This window comes from Peromyscus eremicus, chromosome 7 (assembly GCF_949786415.1).
Source record: "Peromyscus eremicus chromosome 7, PerEre_H2_v1, whole genome shotgun sequence".
NCBI classification, from domain to species: Eukaryota; Metazoa; Chordata; class Mammalia; order Rodentia; family Cricetidae; genus Peromyscus; species Peromyscus eremicus.
Window position 1 is genome coordinate 46,570,892 of NC_081422.1, and position 14,323 is coordinate 46,585,214.

Here is a 14,323-nt window from a genome sequence, read left to right on the forward strand (position 1 = left end):
CAAGGTAGAATTCCTATACATACCATATTATGTAAGGTAATAAACTAATATATAGACAGATTAGTGAAATAATGCTTTTGAAAGTTTCCAATCTAATTTTTAAAATTAGAAACTTAAAAGTAAAACCTCCATTAATCCTTAAATGATGTAACATAGCAGATTTTTTTTTTTAGGTAGTTGTAATAAGTGTCTAGTTAACGTGTTCTGCCTCTGCTTAACCTTACATAAATGTTGACACAGTTTGTCCAGATGTATAGAAACAAACTTCCCTAGCAACAACAAAAACAAGCCCTGGAGTATCTATCCATCATGCTATCACAGAATTTCAGCAGTGCTTGTGATTTTAGTCATTGGCTATAGTAAAGAATGTGGCTGGGAATATCTTAGTATAAATATAAAAGATTTCTTTCTTTTATATTTATTGTCTTGGACTTTCTTCTAGAAGCAGAATTTCTCTTTCTCAAAAGATGTTCAGCTTTTTCTTTATGTTGACATTACAGTTTTAGAAATACAGAATCAATTTATGATGCTACATTATACTTGTCTCCTTCTTACCACTTAGGCTTCTCGGCACTGGGCACTGACATGTAGAAGCCTTAGCTTGCTACTGTGTAATGAGGACATAGTAGCACTTGAGCATTACTTTAAAGCTTTGTGGCTTTAGTACTGCAGTTGTTCCTTTTATGTGTTTGTGAAGTTTTTTACTTACTGTTTATTAGTGGAATGTATTTTGCATGGCAACTTCATTATAGCTGTTGTGTATTTTCCTATTAACTTTGATATTTCTCTATTTCTACCTATTTAGGGATTTCAAATAAAGTCTGTTAGTTTTAGCATAACATGTATGTACTTATTCCTCCAAAACTGAATTATCTTTGTTTTCTTTTTATCTTTCCTTTTAAAAACAAAATTTGTATTTTCATTTTGGGAGCTTACAGATTCATTCATCCTGCTTCCTAGAGGCTTTTTATATTTTGGAGTATAAATAACCATTTTGCTCTTTTCCCCTAATTCATAGTGTAAAGAAATGTGATGATTTATGCATAGTTTTATAAGCTGCGGTGATTCTTCCGTGGTCTATGAATATTTTCCCTGGGTTGGTTAGTTGTATATGGTTTAGCAGAGTCTAGATTCCCTATGATTCATGTAACTAACTTCCAAGACATTCACATTTATTAACAGCACTGTTAGTAGATTCTTTGTAGTTGTGCCATTATATAGATACTGATTTTTTTTTTTTTTTTTTGTCTTTCACTTCTGTCAAGACAAGTGAAATGAAATAATGAAATAGGGGAAGGCTAACCATTTTTAAGATGGTGTGATTATTCTGAAAACACATTTTTGTCATTTAGAAGTTAAGTGTCTCCATATTTGTGAAGGCTTTGTTAGGCCCTTTACTTCTTCACCATTGGTACCATGTGGACCTGCTTTGCTTATGTAAGGCCCTAGTTTTTTGTGGTTGACCTAGGCCATATCCTTTGGATTCAGAAAAGCTCTCTTACTAAGGCTAAACTTTAATGCAGGTTATTTTGCTCCAAACTTCTTTCTTTCTTTTTTTCTTTCTTTTTTTTTTTTTTTTTGTTTTTGTTTTTGTGGAGTACAACTTGAAATAAGTCTAATTGAAAACTTGGCCAAATTATTTCAATTTTTATTACCTACCTAGCTGCTCCTATAATTAAGAAATCTCTTTTCTGAAATATGAATGCTATAACTGAGCGTGTAGAATCTGTTGGATAGTTAAGGTTGGTTGGTTTGTTGTTTTAGTTCTTCCTTACTGATGAGATTGCACTGGAGGGGCACACCAGTCATATAGTTGAGAAAATAGTATTATAGGTGATGAAGAAACTCATTTGAATCTCTCTGCCCAGCCCCGGAGAGTACTGTGATGGGGACTGGACTGGTATGTTATAGTACAAGAACACTAACTCCAGAAAGGACGGAAAATGAGTGGCCAGAGAGAAATGTCCTGAGTACTCTGGTGGGAGTAAACCAGAAGAGGACCTCCACAGTGATGCTGTGCTGTGCAGGTCTGTTAAGGTCCACCATTGGCCAGTTCATTAGGGATGTGAGCAATCTAAAATGACTAACTGAAAACCAAGCCTCTGTGAGCTGAAAATCGAATTTGAAAGGCATAGTAGTAGGAGAATAAAAAGATATTATGCTATGAAAGTACTAGAAACTTTTTTTTTTTTTCAGTCAAAAAAGGCTTTCTAGGAAGTGATGGATGGCCTAGTGATTAGGAGCATTTGCTGCTCTTCCAAAGGACCCAAGCTTAGTTCCTAGCACTCAAATTGGGCCACTCACAGTCACCTCTAACTCCAGCTCCAGGGCATTTGACACCATCTTTTGGCCTCAGCAGGACCTTCACACACACAAATAAAAATTTAAAAAATCCTTTAAATCATTTCTAGAAATAAAAAATAAACATTGAAATTTTAAGCCATGGACCGGTAAAAATAGATTAAAAATAACTGAGAATGGGGCTGGAGAGATGCTCAGTGGTTAAGAGCATTTCTTGCTCTCTCAGAGGACTGGAGTTTGGTTCCCAGACACGCATCAGATAGCTCACAAGTGCCCATAACTCCAGTGCCAGGGATCTGATGTCCTCTTCTGGTCTCTCTTGGCACCTGCACTCATGAGGCATACATCCACACAATCACACATACACCTAAATAAATCTTAAAAACAAAAACAAAAACAAAACTGGAGAAGCTGGGCTTGTTGGCTCACATCTGTAATTCTAGCACTCTGGAGGCTGAGGTGGGAGGATTGGCCAGCCAGAGCTACTTACTGTGTGTGTGAGACCTTGCCTCAAAACGCACACATACAGGCGTCCAGTGTAGAGGCATGCTGGCTAGAGTGGGTATCACTCAGTTAAAGGGATGGGAAATTTGAAAATGGAGTCAAAGATTAGATAGAAAAATTTCAGAGTTTTTCCAAAAGGAACTACTGGGTGAAATGTGGGTAGAAAAAGAGGCAGTGGCTAATAGATTCCAAGAATCCAAGAAAAGTAAAATTTGTTATAGTAGAAAGAAAAATCAGATTAATACAAAGGAATGGGTTAGATTGACAGCTGACTACTCAGTAGTGCTAACAAATGCCAGAATTGAGAGGAGTGATGACTTCCTAATGCTGAGCAGGCACAGTCCACACATGTCTGTGTAGAGTTACATGAGGAGAGACCCCTTCACTGGAAAGATTTAGCAGTACCACAACTGCTTATCTGATACCAACCTGAAAACTCATGGAAGTGAAAAATTGACATTTTTATCAGAAATCAGTTGGGAAAGCTTATTGTATTCCTGTCAAATTGGTTAAAAGTAGACTAACCAATAGAATGAGAGTTAAAAATTAAAAACTTGTCTTAGCTTGATCTAACATATTATCCAACACATATCGTATTTTTGTTTATATCTGGAACAAGTCGCTGACTAATTCTGCACTAAAGGGTTTGAATATTGAAACAAATGTCAAAACAACATAAAATTAGCATTTTGTCTATAAACCTGAAACTCTTGTATTTGAAAATTAAAAATGGAAAAACAATAACATAAGACTTATAAGTCCTCTTTTTTTTTGTCTTTTCAGGACAGGGTTTCTCTGTGTAACAGTCCTGGCTATCTTGGAAATCACTTTGTAGACCAGGCTGGCCTTGAACTCACTGAGATCTGCCTGCCTCTGCCTCCATAGTGCTGGGATTAAAGGTGTACACCACCACCTTAGAAATCATGGTTTGAAACTGAACATTTAGAGCTTAATAATGAATGAGAGAAGTACATACAAAAATCAAAGCTTTCCCAGGCATGTTGGGGCAGGAGGGTGACGGAGAATTTGAGGACAGCCTGGGCAATATAGTGAGTTCCAGGCCATTCTGGGCAGAGTTAGAACTAAAAACTAAAACCAACCACAGCAAATAAAAAACCCTAATGAATTTACCTTGCAACTTATAAAAATGGTATATCTTCAAGTATGTGACAAATGCCCCTCCCCACCCCAGGATAATCCCCAGAAAGGGGAAACATTGTTTCCTTAGACCTTTCATTGCAAGATGCTACCTTCATTTTAAACATGGAAGTTGTATTTGACTTGAAATTCCTTTAATTCAGATGTGTTTGGAATGGTCATAGGACTTCTCTGATAAGTGATTTAACCATAAAAATAGGCAAAGAAATTCAGAGCAGAAAAGCTGGGCATGGTGGCGCATGTCTTTAATCTCAGTACTTGGGAGGCAGAGGCAGGGGGATCTCTGAGTTCAAGACCAGTCTGGTCTACAAAGCAAGTTCCAGGAAAGCCAGGGCTACAGGGAAAAACCCTGTCTCAAAAAACCGACACAAACAAAAAACTGAAAGAAAGAAACCCAGAACAGATTTGATCAAAAGAACCCAAATAACCTTAAAATTTAAAACCTCTAGTAATTGCAATGTAGATTTACTATTACTGTAGATTTGTAATACAAATTGGGTGTGTGTGTCTTAATGTATAGTTGTGGCCTGGGAGCAAAATTTGAATGATAGCATGATACATTTACTTAAAATTGCTAATGTTGAGCTGAGGGTATGGCTATGGGTAGAGTTACTGGCTGCACAAGTGTGAGGACCAGAGTTTGACTCCCCAGAATCCAGGAAATTGTGGGCGGGTGTGTTGATTTACCTGTAATCCCATAGTATGGGAGTCGAGAACCAAAGAGTCTCAGGATAAACTGGGCCGACTAGAGTAGCTGAATAGGTGAGTTCTGAGTGAGAGACCCTGCTTCAGTATGTAAAATGGAGAGCACTTGAGGTCCTCTGGCTGCTACATGTACTCACATACATGTGAACATGTGTACTCACATATGTACATCACAATACACATGAAAAATGATGTTATTATAATCTTAAAAATTATTGTGATCCAAAAGAAAAGTTTTGATAATACATTCTTACATATGTGTAGGAGCAGTAAATTGTTCTGTTGACTTTGAAAGAAACAAACTTCCTAAATCAATATTTTCTGGATCGTGTTTTAAACATTTATGTATGCCACTAAATGTTATAGATGAAATTTAATATCCAAGTGATAAAATAATTTATCATATTCTCGCTGTCTGTTAGTGGAATTACTTTAGAGTTACCCTTAAACTTCTTGAGGCATTAATTAGTGAAGAACTGAGGTTGGAAATTACTTTGATATATTTTAGAGAGTACAAAATAACCCAGAGTAAGAGAAAATAGAAGAAAACATTGAGAATTAATAGAAATTAACAAACGTGAAAGATGAACAACTAAAACTGAGAAGTAATTTTTTTTTTTAAGCTCAATAACCTAAGGGGACTTATGCCAGGATTAATCAAGAAAAAACAAAACAAAACAGGCAAACCTTGATAGTATTAAGAATTTGAAGAGGGTCATAATCTTAACAAAGACATAAAAATCATGAGCAAGCACACTGACTACATTTCTGGAAATATATAATTGACCCAAGCTTGATAAAAAGCAGATTTGGCTCTTTAGGGATTTAAGTTTTTGGGCCATTTTATAGTTGAGACAACCGTATGGCTGATGATTGTGGAAGTTTAAGTAGCTAAAAAAGTCTGGAGATAGAAACTTTAGGATTCTGAGCAGTGAAAGCAAGCCAGTTTTGGAAGTTAAAAAATTATTTTTCACTTTTGCACATTATATAACCCAGGCAGGCCTCAAACTTACTATGTATTCCACCTTGGCCTAGAACACTCTCCTCCCAGTTGGGATTCCCATGCTGGGACAACAGGTGTATACCACCGTGCATGGAAGCTGTTAAAATCAAGGCCTATTCATGATACTATCTGAACCAAGGGAAGGGCACTTAGGATAGAAAGTGTTAGAGACAATTTGGCCTGTCCGACTGTAAATGCGTATGTGTTGGGGGCGGGGGGTGGTGGTGGTGGTGGTGGTGGTGGTGGTGGTCAGGGAATAGCTACAAAAAGTTAAGGAATGGGTGTTTTATTTTTCCACCTGAATGTCATTACCCAGTGACTCATCTTAAAAAAAAAAACAAAAAACCAAAGCCAATCGGTGGTGACGCGCACCTTTAATCCCAACACTCGGGAGGCAGAGGCAGGTGGATTTCTGTGAGTTCAAGGCAAACCTGGTTCAACAGAGTGAGTTCCAGGACAGGCTCCAAAGCTACACAGAGAAACCCTGTCTCGAAAAACAAAACAAAACGAAAATCAAGAGCATATGCTTGAGTAAAATTTAGGGAAATTACCTTATTTGAGTTTGTGTTAATTTAGCTGTGCCTGCAGATATCTTGGCAGTGATAGTCTCTACATAATTTTATCTGTAATGTCTGATGTAGCATTAGTCACAGAAAGGTTTGGAACTGAAATCTTTTTTCCTAGACAGCTGATAATGATAAAGGGTTGGTAGATTTCTCAGAAAGGCAAACTTGTTGTTGATGTTTCTTAGTAAGAATGTTTACCCAAGACCACATGGTAGTCCTTTGTTAATAAGATGTGTTGCTTTAGTGAGAGAAGTTACACGTCAGCATTAGCTTAGGACCATTCTGTTTAGTGAACCACCAGGTTCAGTGGAGGCCACTAGCTAGCTAGGGACTAGCACCGGAGTTGCTATGTAGAGCTGTGGCTGCCTTCCACACCTTAGGTGAACAAGCGATTGTGTATTTTTCTCAGGTTTTAGAATTTCAAAAAACTAATTTTTAAGGAAAACAATTTTGATCAGCATTTTTTATATCTGACAATACAGAAGAAAGGTATTGTTAAGTTTTCCTTAGCACTTGAGTCTGCCCATCTACATTTTTACTGTCCTTTCCACACAAGGCTGGGTGCGAGGATGAACTTGTATGGGAGAGCCAGTCTTTGGATCCTTAGAAATCACATTTTTCTTGCTGTTTTAATAGAGTAACATACTTGATGCTATGCTGTTTGAGACATGCATTGCTTTCAGACCATATGTGGTGATATATTGTGCACCTTAATAAACTTGGACTGAGGATCAGAGGACAGAGCCAGCCACTAGATTAGACACAGAGGTCAGGCAGTGGTGGCCCACACCTTTAATCCTATCACTCGGGAGGCAGAGAACTATCTGGATCTCTGTGAGTTCAAGGCTATACTGAGGATCCAGTATAGGAGAGAAACAGAGCCAGGCGGTGGTGGCACACACCTTTAATCCCAGCACTTGAGATTTCATGCCTTTGCTTGGGAAGCACAGACGTCTTTGATCCCAGGAAGTAATATGGCAGGGCAGAGAGAAGTATGTAAGGCGTGAGGAAACAGGAACTCCCTCTCTTTAGCTTAGGATTTCGTAGAAGTAAGAACTAGTGGCTGGCTGTTCTGCTTCTCTGATCTTTCAGCTTTCACTCTTATATCTGGCTCTGGGTGTTTTTTTTTTTTTTTTTTTTTTTTTTTTATTATTAAAAGACCATCTAAGATTTGAACAACAACCATATACCAGTCTTTTTAGGGAATGTGAAATACTAGCTGAAGACATTGAACATGAGTGTAAGAACACAGTGTTGCTTCTAACCTGCTTTTAAAGTACTCTCCTTTTTTCCTTTTTGTGTGAGCTACAGCTAAAACCTAATATGAACGATAATGAAGTGTGCTTTTTCCTTTAACAGGCGATAATAGTTTATAGAAGTGAAGAGTTCCTAAAGAAGGTAACAAACAAGAGAAGGAAAATGCCGAAACCAGTAAGTGTACTTTGTTTCTCTTGACACTGCTTAGCGTTTTGTGGGTTGTGAAGAATAATCATGGGGACAGTACAGTTAAGGTTAAAGTTAATGAAATTTGGGACCAAGCTGTCTAGTTCTATTCTACTTTCATAGTTAATCTCTGTGACTTTTGTTTAATCCGTTTTGCTCTTGATTTCCTTTATATAAAATAGGGATATAATTTAATTTACTCAAGGAAAGAGACAAGGATTATAAAAAGAACCTAGTATACATTTAGTGCTCAATAAATGTAACTTATTATTAGGAGAAAATAGTGAGAGGTATGCAGGACCTATGCCTTTTACCTTTCTCCTAATTAGAACTTGGATGATAGCCTAGATTTGTGTACCTTGATCATTTTCTTTCTCTTGGAAGTTTGTGCTTCTCGACTAAGATCTACTCCTTTTGTTTTAGGGTAATAAAAGAAGCTATTTTCTTCAGTGTTTCTTTTGGCTATCAGTGTGTCCGTGTATGGCCCGTGGTAGCCTTGAATTCATAATCCCGCTCCTTCAGTGTCTTGAGTCTTGGGATTAAGATAGTATAGGTGGGGTGGAGAGGTGTCTCAGAAGAGTTAAGAGGACATTTTGTTATTGCAGAGGACCAGTGTTCCATTCCAACACCGATGTCGGGAGGCACACAACCTCCTCTAACTAACTCTGGCCCAAGAAGATTTGCTATCTCTGACTTGTATAGGAACCAAGCATTCATGTGCACAAATCCATGTACACACATACACATAATTTAAAAACAAATGAAGCTTAAAAAAACTTATAGGTATGTGGCACCATGACTGGCCCAATTACATTTTTTAAGAAAAGTGTTGGTTATTAGAATTTTCTGGCATGGATATCACTGTGGAATGACTTGGTGCAAAAGAAGGTTAAAAATGCGATATGAAAATCAGAAAGAAGTCAAACTGTGTGTGCACGCACACATACTTTCAGAGGCCAGAGGAGACCATTATTAGTGTCCTTCTCCATCTTTCACTGAACCTGGACCTAGGCTGGTGGCCAGCAGGTCCCAGCGATCTTCTTTCTGTCCCCATAGCACTGGGGTTGCAAGTGTGGGTGGGCACAGCCATACTCAGCTTTCTGGGGATTGAAACTCAGCTCTTCCTTGCTGCAGGCCAGTACTCCTAAGTGCTGAACAGTTCCTCACCCTAGAGCAAAAGTCTGTTTGTAAGTGACAGGATATTTCTTCAGCCGATCCTCATAAAACCAAAGCTGCTCCCACAACTAATAATGAAACTAAATTATATTATTATACATACAGTTTTAAAAAATGAAAAATTTCATATATTAGCATCAGAGTTAAAAAATGAATGTTATAGCACCAGAAACAAAATACTTCGGACTAAGTATAGAGGTAACACCGAAAGCTTAGCATGATAAAGATCTAACTGTGTGGAGAAATATACAATTCTTAATGTGTCCCTTTCCTCCAGATGTGTCAGTAGATTTAATTCTGTTCTAATCATTTGAGTCCCAGCGTTCTTCTTGGGTAGGGTGGGTAAAGACTGCTAAAGAAATGGAAAACAAACACGGAAAACTTAGAAAGTTGGATTGAAGTTCTTTCTTTTCAAGCTAAAAAAGTAAGAAAGGAATATCTGTAACTTTGCAGTTTATTTTTAGCAGGGATATGAAACTTCATAGCTACTTTAGAAAATATAGTTTGTCTTACAGTTAATATTTGTTACTTATATTCAAATTTGTGTATTAGTTGAAGATTAGTTCTATGTGTTGTCAGCACATGAAATATCCTTGGGGCTAGACAGGTGGTTCAGCAGTTAAGAACACATACTGCTCTTGCAGAGGAGCTGAGTTTAGTTCACAGCATCCATGCTGGACAGCTTACAATTTCCTGAAACTCCAGCTCCAGGGTATCTGCCACTCTCTTCTGGACCCTGTTGGCACCTGCACCCATACAGTATTTATTCCAGCACACAGAAACACATCTTTCTCTTTGAAATGCATTTTATTCTTTGATACTTTCATACAATGTATTTTGATCATATTCACCCACTCCACTTCAACGCCTTAATTCTTCCCAGAACAACCCTACTTTCTTTTTTTCTTTCTAATTCCCTGTCCTCTTGTTCTTAATTTTTTTAGTAACCCACTAAGTTCAGTTTGTGCCAGGGCCACCATTGTATCAGGGCCAACCTACCATGAGCACACCCTTAAAGAAAACAGGCCCATTTCCCAGAAGCCATTGATTGTCAGTAGCTATTGTCAGTTAGGGATAGAGGCTCATGAGCCTTACCCCATGCTAGACTGTTGACATTAAAAGGTAATGGTCTTTTCATCACACCTTTGTTAATTTGTGTTGTACTTGATTTTCCTTCCCATCTGCCCTCTTTGTGTCTCTTTCCCCATCCAGTCAGTCCCCTCTTCTCCTTCCTTAGCACATGTATTCCCCATCCTACCCCCACCTAAGGTCTCTTCTCTTATGATCTGCTTTCTAGTTCGATCTCTCTCTATCCCTCCCTCCCTCTCCGCCTCCCCCACTAAAATCTAAGTTTTGCTTTTTTTCGCATATGGGAGAAAACATAGTATTTGTATTTCTGAGACTGACTGACTTGGCTCAGTGTGATGATTTCCAGTTGCATCCATTTTCCTACAGATGTCTTGATTTTATTTTTTGTGGCTACGTAAAAGGCCATTGTGTATAGCTACCACATTTTTGTAGGGTATCAGTTTATTTGTTAACAGATACCTAAACTGATTTCATTTCCTGCTTATTGTATAGCAGCAGGCATGGATGTGCAAGAGTCTCTGTGGTGTGTCAATTTGGAATCCTTCAGCTGTAGGCCCAGGAGTGGTAGAGCTGGACTATACGTTCTGTTCATCGTGTTTGGAGGAACCGCCATACTGATTTCCACTGTGGCTTCACCAGCAATGAAAGAGATTCCTCTTTCCCCAAAGCCTTACCAGCATTTGTTGTCATTTATTTTCTTCAAGATAGCTATTTTCACATTTTATAATGAAGAAATATGGGATAGTGGATTAACATTAAAAGAATCAGTTGTGTTCAGTTTAAATATCTTCTCTGTTGTTTAATACCCATGTGTTCTTGGTTCTCTTCGTCTGTGTTGTGGGTTCCAGGGATCAAACTCAGGTCATCAGGCTTGACAGCATGTGTCCGCCTTTGCTCATTAAGCCATCTTGATCACCCTTCAGTAGTTACTTTGAATGAGGTATTCATTAGCTTTTCTTTCCTTCTGCTTTTAAGATTTCCTGTAATAAGAGTCAAGCTGTATCACTTTTAATAAAATGTTAGAGCTGGGGCGTAGATCAGTTGTGGAGCACTTGACTGTCATGTGTGAGGGCCCATTTCATTTCTCAGTACTGTCCACCTACCCCAGATTTTTTAAACGTACATGTATATGCCTATAATCCCATCAGTGAGGAGGCTGATGGGGCAGGAGCATTGCAAGTAGGCCAAGCTTAAATTACATAGCAAAACTTTATCTCAAAAAAACCAAGGACTAGGGATGTAGCTTAGTGGTAGAGATTTGAGTAGCATGCACAAAGCCTTGGATTTGATCCCCAGCATCCTATCCCACACAAATAATATAACTCAAAGAATTTTCTCATGCTTACTGCTTTGTAAATATATTCTTTCCTAATCACTGTCCTTTTTGGTTTTATTACAGATCAATGTACGAGTAACTACAATGGATGCTGAACTAGAATTTGCCATTCAGCCCAATACAACTGGCAAACAACTTTTTGACCAGGTATCATTTAATCCCACAAAGCATGTAACTGTGTGCATGTCTGCGTGTGGTTTATGTGTGTGTGTCTTTGGTGGGGTACACATGCTGAGGCCAGAGAAGATCAAATTATTCTGTTTTATTGAGACAGCATCTGTCACTGAATCTGGAGTCAGGCTAGTGGGTCAGCAAGCGACAGCAGTCCTGTTTGTACCCATCACAGTACTAGTGTTACAGGTGTGAATGGCCAAGTACAGCTTGTTAACATGGAGACTAAAGCCTGAACTCCTCAGGCCCTCATACTTAAGCAGCAAGCACTGTTAACCAGTGAGCCATCTCTCTGATCCCAAAAGATGCAACTTTGATACCGTTGTGTACATGCAATTACTTACATCTTATATTTTCTGTGTCTTTCTTGATAATTCAACAATGTAGTGCTTGGAATTTTCAATAGTATATATTCAGGTAGTTTGAAAACTGTAGGGATATTTATATATTATCATTTCTACTTTCATGGGTAAGTCTAGTGCATTTAAAAACATAGATAAAAGCATAAAAGCGGCCAGCAAAGATGCTCAGCAGGCAAAGATTCCTGCTGCCAAGCCTGATAGCCTGAGTTCAACCCCCACAACCCACATAGTGGAAGGAGAGAACTGGTGCCTTAACATTGTCCTTTGATGTCAACATGCTTGTTGTATTTGAGCTCAAGAGAAGGTTTTACCATAAAGGCATGATAAATGAATAGATATTATTAATATAATTTAGACTTTATACAGTGTACACCTATAGTGAGACATTGTTGCCTCAGCTCTCTCTAGCTTTTAGTAACTTCGGTCTACTTCTCTGAGAACAGCTCTTTTTAAGATTCCACACATGGCTGAGAGCATGTGTATTGATCATTGTGTCTACGCATTCATATTCTGAATGTTGGTCTAACTTATTAAAATTGCTACCTGTCATTCTTTCAGCAATTCTTTTTTTAAGCTCTTTTCTTTCTTTCTTTCCTTCCTTCCTTCTTTCTTCCTTCCTTCCTTCCTTTTAATGTGCACTGGTGTTTATTTATTTTAATGTGCACTGGTGTTTTTGCCATGAATGTTGGGTCCCCTGAAACTGGCATTATATAGTTGTGAGCTGCCATGTGGATGCTGGGAATTGAACCCAGGTCTTTTGGAAGAGCAGTCAGTACTCTTAACCTCTGAGCCATCTCTCCAGCCCCACTTTCAGCAATTCTTACGTTACTGTTCTGTTTCTTAACTTTCTTGAGCCCGAATACCCACAAACTGAAAGCAGTACCTTGGCTGTAGTGAGGATATAGGATAGCCAGTGGAAAGATTCAGGTAAGGATAGGAGCAGATAGGGCCCTCTCATAACTTCATATGTGTACATGTAACAGAACCTCAGTTTTTTAAAACTAGAATTTGCTGAATCAAATAAGATTCTTAAAATAATTCCCACAGTAGGCAGTTCAGAGTTAAGTGTCACATTTGCAGAACATTGTTGAGTCTTTACACAGAAGTATATATTACCTGCATAATCCTATCATGGGTTTCCAGCTTCTACAGTGTATGGATGGGTTAGGATCTTAATTAATATTAACATGTATCCCCACAGTGCAAAAGCATGTCATTACTATTTTCCTTGTCACTTCCCTTCGAGTATGCAAGAAGATCTCTTGGGGTACAAGAAATACTGAAGTATTTGTATTTTTGTTTTTCTTCCAACGTCTTTACAAATCAGTGTTATTTAGTTTACTAGCACATTTGTGAATAGCCGTCTACTGCAGTTATGCTTCTGACAGTGTTTACTTGCAAAGGTGCATGAGAACTTTCTGATGGCATGTCTAGAGAGAAGAGGAGCCACTGGGGAGCTCAGGCCTGTTTTAGAATTTCCAGGCTGAGCTCTCTGGATGATAGTGTCTGTTGTGGTAGTTACCTCCCTGTGTCCTCTGTAGTACCTTCTGAATGGTACATTCATGCCCTTTCTGTTGAGCCAACATTGAGAATGTCAAGAGGGAGGCAAAAGCAAAGGCCGGTTGTTTGGTTTCACATCTCTCGAGTTTGAATGTTCTGTATTTCTCTTGGGTCAGTTACTTGTGTTGTTGCTGTGAGAAAACAACCTTACAAAAGCAACTTAAGGAAGGAAAGGTTTATTGTTGCTCACGGTTTTCAGATTCAGTCTATCACAGCAAGGAAATCATGGCTGCTGGAACTGGAGGCAGCAGGTCGCATTGCATCCACAGTTAGGAAGCCATGAATGATGGATGCCTGATTTCAGCTCTTTGTTGTTGAGTCCACATCTCTGGTTTGTGGAATGGTACTACCTTCGTGCTCACATTTAGGATGGGTCTTTCGAGTTCAGTTAACCTAATCCAGATAATCTCTTGGAGGCACAGGCAAAGGTGTGTCTCCTAGGTGATTCTAGACCCTGTCAATTTGGCAATATTACCATCACATTCTCTTTGTCAGAGTTCACTTAACAGTTTTCATTGTTTGGTACTGATTTGCTTTTGCATCATCAGTGTAAGTCTTTGTATTGTGTACCCCCCCCCCAAAAAAAAAGTTTCTGCTTTTTTTTTTTTAAATATTTCATAGCTATTTTTTTCTTATTTTTTATTTGTATCATTTAAGTTAAAATTTTCAAGTAAGGGAAAGTAAACTGAAGAGTTTGGTTTGCTGTCTTGAAAAGAAGTCTCTTAAGAATCTTCAACATAGTGTGGCTTTTTCCTGGGAACTTCACACTAGTCTATCATAGATTTCAAGAGGAATAAAATTACAGTGTGAGTGTTGAACTGAATTTGTTTATCTGTTCTGTAGGTTGTAAAAACAGTTGGTTTACGTGAGGTCTGGTTTTTCGGGCTGCAGTATGTAGACAGCAAAGGATATTCTACGTGGCTTAAACTGAATAAAAAGGTAAGATGTG

The 14,323-nt window shown here is 38.3% G+C and overlaps 1 protein-coding gene across 3 annotated transcripts in view; it reads left to right on the forward strand.

Annotated features, from left to right (window-relative positions):
* Rdx (radixin) overlaps positions 1–14,323 on the forward strand; it is a 48,428-nt gene that overhangs the window by 9,006 nt on the left and 25,099 nt on the right. For all 3 annotated transcript variants that reach the window (XM_059267883.1, XM_059267884.1, XM_059267882.1), the window contains exons 2-4: positions 7,597–7,668; positions 11,345–11,428; positions 14,218–14,313. In XM_059267883.1, coding sequence (XP_059123866.1) covers positions 7,657–7,668; positions 11,345–11,428; positions 14,218–14,313 — 192 coding nt within the window. In that variant the 5' untranslated portion in view covers positions 7,597–7,656. The remainder of the gene's footprint in view (positions 1–7,596; positions 7,669–11,344; positions 11,429–14,217; positions 14,314–14,323) is intronic.